This window comes from Fringilla coelebs, assembly GCF_963513975.1.
Source record: "Fringilla coelebs genome assembly, chromosome: 4".
NCBI classification, from domain to species: Eukaryota; Metazoa; Chordata; class Aves; order Passeriformes; family Fringillidae; genus Fringilla; species Fringilla coelebs.
Genome location: NC_140032.1, coordinates 72059408 through 72066266, shown reverse-complemented (window position 1 = coordinate 72066266; position 6859 = coordinate 72059408). Strand labels below are relative to the sequence as shown.

Below are 6859 nucleotides of genomic sequence, written 5' to 3'. Positions count from 1 at the left end.
ACTTGCTGAGCCCATCAGCTGCTCCTCTTGCCCACCCGACCTCCAGAGGCCCGGATTTCCTGTGTCCCCACAGCTCTGGGATGTTCCAAGTGCAGATCCCTGCAGGAACGTTTGTTATTCTATGCTTTCATTCTCTGAGAGCACACTCAGCAGTCTCAGAGCTTCTGATTTAAGCTCACCTGAGAATTTATGCTTAAGCATCACTTTTTTTTTTTTTTTTTAAATCCACCCATCAAAGAGGGCAGGCCTATCTTTTCCCAAAACGGACAGTGAAGTTTTGGAAACAAGCCAAGAGAACAGGGAAAAGACAAAGAAATCTATGCAGATAATACCACAGGCTTTGCTTTTCTCCACCAACAGGTCACTCACATGGAAATTGCTCCTTTTGGGCCACAAACAACACACAACCATTGCAATGCCTCATAATAACCCTTGCATATGTAATGCCTTGGAAATAAAGATATTCCAGTGCACTGGCACGATTTTTCCCACTTACAACATGCCAAGACTATTAAGTCAGGGTGAAACCTTCCTATGCACACCTCAAAGGGAATTTTTGGATCAAACTCTGAGCAAAGCATCCCACAAAAGCATAAATAATCAGCGTGGCCTGGCAGGAATTGGTCACCCTGACTGACAGCAGCCAAATGCTTCTGATGGGAGCTAAAAGAATTCCCATGCAGCCAGATCCCAGCAACCTCTTGGAAAAAGGAGGCCTGCCTCCAGTAATAGGAATGATTTAAACTTTTCCAGATTTGGACCAGCTCATCCCTGTGGCAAACAGCCAAACGTTTCTGGGACGATCTTATATTTTGGGGTGCAGCTTTATGAACACATGTTCAGCAACAGATCCCCCCCCCCAAAAAAACAGCCCGGGAGAAATTCCAGGAAATTCCAACGCCTACACAGGCGGGAAGGGCGGGAGCGCCACCTCCTGGAAGGAAAGCAGAAAACACCGGGAAAGAGCCGGGTTCCAGCTGGTATTCCAGAAAAGCAGGTGAGGAAATCACATGGGAGCAAGCTGCGTGCTCGCTCCCCCCCGACAAAGCACGTCCCACTCTTCCTTAGGAAAAAGCATTTGCTCGGTTCTGACAACAGGCTCCTGCTCATGACAACGATACACCCAATTCAGACATGAAATCCACAAGTTGCATTTATTTTTGGTTCTCACAGAGCATGATTTGAGTGACACTTGACATTTGCTTCCCCAGCTCCAGCACCAGGCCCACAAGGCAAAGACATCAAGTACTGACTGATTCTTGGGCAGGTTTTTGCTGATCCTCATCAGCTGCATCTTCTTCCTCCTTCTCTTCTGCCTTCTCCACCTGAGGTAGGATTCCATCGAGGTTCAGCAGCAAGCCTTCACTGGTGGAGGATCTGATCACCAGCCTCTGCACAATGGGATCTAGGAACACAAAGGACACCACCACCCAACTGGTCACTCCAGCCCTGGCCAGGTCTCCAGGCTGACTGCTCCCAGAAAATGTTTACCACCAAGGCAGTAAAATGACACCACCAGAATCAGGCTTGACACTCCCAAATCAGTAGAAAAGCTGCTCAGAGCAGAAAAGCTAATCCTCACTCAACTGGGCTGATGTACATAATTTAAATTCATAAAAAAAAAAAAAAAACAAAAAAAAACCAAAGCACCCCTTTCTGCATCTACTTGATAGTTCAAGTCAGGCAACCCCTTATTGTTTTTATTTGGGCTGCTCAAGGCATGTGTACTTGGCTTTTTATGGTGTGCTCTCTGCAGCTACTATGAGCAGCATCACTGGGAGAGGGGCAAGATCATTCTTCTGGCAGACATGAAGCAAGTATCAACACAAAAAGAATGGATTTTTAGCTCCTTCCCTAAAATTATTTAATCAATCACCATTTCCTCTCCAGCTAAGCAGATGCCCTCTGATTAAAGTTGACTTTATGACTCCTTTTGCTAAGGAATTAGATTTTAAAAAACAAAGGAAAGAAAGAATCAACTGTTCCCTTGGAGGAGCAGGAATTTTAGAGATACTTGGAGAGCAGCAAGGTAGCTCCATGACAACCCAGTAAAGAACACCCATCTCCCACTTTGGCTTGCTGCAGCCTGAACAAAGCTTACCAAAATTGGACGGCTTGAAGGTGCAGATATCCCGGATAATTGTTTTGAGGTTGGCAATGATGTGCTCAGTGGGCATATCCAGCTGCAAAAGGACAGTGCCAGGTTAGTCATGGTGATGCCTGGAGCCCAGGGGAATAGATCTGAAAGCACTGGTGTTTGTGTTTATTCTACATTTGGATAGGTTTCCTTTGTCTGTGCTCCCTGAGGAGGAGTGACAAACCCCATTAACAGCCTTATCCACATGCTGATTTGCTCACTCATCTCCCTATTTCCACTCAGGACATGAAATTCCCAGGGCTCTGCAACAACATGTAGCCTTAAGGGCTGAAATCTCCTAAAAGACCAACATGTACACAAATGCTTTTGCAAAAACCTCATTAAAATGAAGGAGCTGGGCAAGGAAGCTTCAGGAGGCAGCTGTCAAAGGCCACAAAATGCATCCACACCTAGAACTGAAGGCATGAGGAGCTTGAACAGAATGAAATGCATCAAGAGAACCAACTCATCAGCTCCATGATGAGGACAGGTACTGCTCAGAGGGTTCCAAGCACTCCAAAACAGCTCCCACATCCAAATGAAGATGCCAGCTTCCATGCCACCTTCCCACAGTAAATCCTTGTGGATGCACACCTATCTTGCTGCTTCAAGTTCTGAACACTTCTCTCCAGAGCAGCACAAGGTGCTGTAAAAAGGGTCAGCTAAGTGATTTGTTCCCTTCTTATTTCTCAACTAAGTCCGACTCCTCCAACAGCAAGATTCAGAATTCCAGCTCCACACAAACAATACAGTCAGGGAAGCCCTTGGAATGCCCATGCACAGCTCAGAGCAGCTCCTGAGAATTAATAAACTCATTTGTCCCCCACACTTCCAGGCACAGCTTCAGGCATTTCCTACCCTTGCTGCCTGTGCCACCCTCAGCTGGAGGAACACTGAACATCAGGCAGGATTACAAAGACACAAACTGGCAGGAAAACAAAATAAAACAGAGCTGAGGGCAGAGAAAATTCATGTCGTATTCCAGGTAACACAAACAATTCTTGCTTCCTACTCCAGTCAAGACTACAGTTATCAAAATTAGAAGTCTTTAATTACTTGGCTAAAGCAAAGACTTGTTGACTTTCCTGTGCATATTGACCATGGACTTACAAACCCATAGTTGATTCACCTACAAAAAAAAAAAAAAAACAACAAAAAAACCAAGAACAACCCAAAAAGTTTAAAACCAGCTGAAGATGCCACGTAACAAAGAGCTCTATTTTCTTCACAGGTTAGCTGAAAGAAAATGGTCAAAAACTTTGAGAAACAGACTGAAAAGATGTTTTTTCCCCTCTTTGAATACTACAGTTGTGCCCAGGAGAGAAAACGTGGGCGCTCTGCACGCAACTTACTCTGGCTATCCTTGTCTTGATGACACTCTCGTCCTCCACCGAGTACTCGTGACACTCTCGGAAGAACTGCACCATGCTGGGAATGTCGCTGCCCAGGGAATCTGTTAAAAAACAGAAGTAAAGAAGTTGTCTGAGCAATGCTTATTGGCACAGATGGGTGTGGCACCAGGAAAGAGATCAATCCATCTCTTCATTAAGGCAAACACCACTCCAAAATGCAGTTTCACAGACAGCACAATGGTGTCCTCACTGAGGTCATAAAAACAGCCTCCATGCTCCCTCCATCCCCACCCAGCAGGATTAATAAGCATAATGGCACCTAGCAGGCAAATTTATCTGGGTTCTTATCCCAGATGTGCCTGTTGCAGGAAAAAACAGATCCCTCAAGTTCCCTTGAGCTAAGACGAGTGCTGCAGTCACAGCCTGGCACCCCAAATAACTCCACACCCTGACAAAAACCATTCCAGGGGCACCCCCTGGGCTCCAGCTCCCTCAGCAACTGGTAACAGTCGTAACCCAGATCTGCTCCTTACTTCTCCTGGTGCTGGGGTACTTCTTTCTCAGCTTGTTCCTCAGGGGGATTAACTTGGGGATTATGGCAGGGACAGCCACGTAGAAATCAGCCTGGATTTCATCCTCCAGGATCTGCAACAAGCACAGTTCCGCTGATTGCACTGCAGCCAGTTTGTCAAAGGGCCCAAGCACAGAAAAACACATCTCTCACTCCTCACACTGCCTGCTGCCTCCCAGCCACAGCTCACTGCACACCAGGCTTCCTCCCCTCCCTCCAGGCCCCAGTTTCAGTTAGGATATTTATCTGATTCTTCAAGAAAAATACATACCCATTTGATTAATTCAACTCCTCCCACGATGGCAGCCCCGTGCTCTCGAGCTGCCTCGGCTTCCTGCTCATTCTGGGGAGAGAAAAAAGTCAGTAAAAACAGCTGGACCACCACTCAGGCTGCTGCTGCTCTGCTGCCAGCTGAGCTCAGAGAGAGAACTCAAAAAGATTCTGTCCAAAGAGCCATCAAATAAACCCATGGCAGCCCTCTGGGATCCTCTCACACAGATAAAGTGATCAATTGGCAAAGCACAGCTGCAGGAGTGAGCTGGACACCAAAACCCCAGGAACACAAAGGAACCCTGCCTCACCCACCTCTGGGAGCACCAAAACCCCAAGGAAACTCAGGAATTGTGGCTCACCCACCACTGTGAACACCAAAACCACAGGAAAATGAAGGACTTGTGGCTCACCCACCTCTGTGGGCACAAAAACCCCACGAAAATGGGGGAATTGTGGCTCACCCACCTCTTTGAGCATAAAAACCCCACAAAAACAAGGGAGTGGTGGTTTACCCACCTCTGTGAACACCAAAAACCTATGAAAGTCTAGGAATTGTGGTTCACCCACCTCTGTGAACACCAGCACCTTGTTCACCTCATCCGTAAAGCGATGGGGAAGAGCGACACCGCTGGAAAATGGATCCACTTTTTTCTAGCAAATATTAAAAAAAAAAAAAATTAAAGCAAACAAAATGAAATTAAGACTTGAGGGTAAATTACACCATCACAGGGAGCTGGTCCCATAAAAATGAACAAAAAAAAAAAAAAAATGCAAACAAGGTGAGGGACTGCCCTCAGTCTGAACAGCCCCAAAGCCTTCAGGAGTGCCAGAAGTGCCACCCCACCTTCTTGTGCAGTGCCATGTCCAGGAAGACGTTGATGTACACGAACTGCTTGGGGTGGGTGAAGTCCAGTTCCTGGAACCTCTTGAGCATGCCCACAGCCTGCTCCAGCCCGTAGGAGGGTCTCCTGTAGAGCCAGGTCAGGTACACATCGTCCACTGGCTTGCTCATCAGCAGCCGCCTCCGGGGGAGGGGCTTCTCCTTGGGCTCCTTCACCTTCTCCTGCCTGCTCCTCTTGGCATCTTTTTTGGCAGCTCTAAGACCAAAAAAAACCCAGGCACGTTGTGTCTTATTTTTACAGCACTCTCGTTTTTATTTTCACAACACTCTCCCGTGGCATTTTGCATTCAGTTGAACATCTAATTCTCATTTCACTCCCTATTTTCAGAGGGTCTCCAAGTGAGGAGAAGAATATTAAAATAGTAACTGGACACTCCATCCCTCTGTAAAGAGTCTGCAGCACTTGAGAACGCTTCATTCTCCTGCCTACTCTTGCTTCTCCCAGCCATGCTGTGTTATTACAGAGATGGCAAATTAAACAATGAAACGCCAATTAAAGGACGAGAAGGGTTTGAAACCGACTCCAGGAGCTCACCAGCTTTCACGGTGACATGGAACCCTGCTACACCCCGCAAAAGCACGGCCCAAAACCGCAGCCTCACGCTTCCCCTGTGCCACCAGCACACAAAACACTCCCTGCGAGTGCAGGTTGTTCTCCGGGAGCCTCTGAGGGTCAGCGACTGTCGGACGAGCCCTGCAGACACCAACCTCTCCCAAACACTTCCCAACACCTCCCGGGACGCCGGACCCGCACTCACTTGGCTGCTGCGGCCGCGTAGGGCCGGGCGGTGGCGGGGCTCAGCACGGCGGGGACGGCGAGGCGCTGCTCCAGCCCGGGGAGGACCCAGCCGCACCGCGGAGCCAGCGCTGCGGGGCGAGAGCAAACACGGCCTCAGGCAGGCGTCACGGCGCCCCGCACCCCCGACCCGCCCGGACAGGCCCCTCTCGTCCCCTGCCGCCCCTCAGGGCCGCGGCAGAGCGGCGGGGGCAGCGCCCGGGGCTCCCTCAGCGCGGCCGCCTCACCTCGCCACAGGCAGCGGGCGCTGGGCGCCGCCATTTTGTCGAGCCGCCCTGGTGCGCCGCCGGAACCGTTCCCCGCGGAACTCGCTCCCCCAGACCGAGAAGAAGCGTTCCGGCAGGCCCGGGCTCTTTAGCGGTGTGCCACCTAGTGCCGTCCCCCCAACCCGCCGCGCCCGGGCCTGCCGTTCCGCCGGTGCGCGGGTTCCGGCGCCTGCCGCTGCCCCGGGAGAGGTGACCCATTGCCCGGGGCTGGTCAAAAGCCTCCAGCTCGCTTCTTCAGCGGCCGGAGAGGGGCCTCAGGGCGAAGCCGGGGCTGTCTCGTAGCGCTGCGGGTCGAGCTGGTCCCCCTTCCGCGAAGCAACATGGCGGCGGCCCCTGAGGGCGGTCAGAGCCGCGGCCCTCAGCCATGGGGGCGTTGACACCTGTTCGGCCACGTCCCTGTGAGAGAACATCGCCTGCTGCAAGCCACGTGTAATTCCAAAAAGAGATTTTGTGGCTGCCATCGCACCCCTATTCCCTTGCGGACTGGGTGGGAGAAGAGATCCTAATTTACTGGCCTGGAACAGCAGCCACTTACAAAGACTTTGTTTAAACATCTCCTGAGC

At 50.3% G+C, this 6859-nt stretch overlaps 1 protein-coding gene across 1 annotated transcript; it reads right to left on the bottom strand.

Annotated features, from left to right (window-relative positions):
* Positions 1-1143: 1143 nt before the first annotated feature.
* Positions 1144-6361, bottom strand: MRPL1 (mitochondrial ribosomal protein L1). Its single transcript, XM_084203976.1, has 9 exons — positions 6258-6361; positions 5993-6101; positions 5178-5430; positions 4901-4984; positions 4332-4403; positions 4023-4134; positions 3490-3590; positions 2102-2183; positions 1144-1405 (listed from the first exon to the last, which is right to left on the bottom strand). Exons 1-9 carry the CDS (start codon positions 6289-6291, stop codon positions 1242-1244), a joined length of 1011 nt encoding a protein of 336 aa, XP_084060102.1. The 5' UTR covers positions 6292-6361; the 3' UTR covers positions 1144-1241.
* Positions 6362-6859: the final 498 nt, after the last annotated feature.

What these genes read in the sequence shown, in the direction of transcription:
- MRPL1 (XM_084203976.1), bottom strand. Translation starts at nt 6,291, where the DNA reads ATGGCGGCGCCCAGCGCCCGCTGCCTGTGGCGAG. An exon ending in GAGTTGAATTAATCAAATGG is followed by an intron (nt 4,135 to 4,331) that starts GTATGTATTTTT and finishes TGCTTGTTGCAG; the next exon opens with ATCCTGGAGGATGAAATCCA. An exon ending in TCAAGACAAGGATAGCCAGA is followed by an intron (nt 2,184 to 3,489) that starts GTAAGTTGCGTG and finishes GTCCTTTTGCAG; the next exon opens with CTGGATATGCCCACTGAGCA.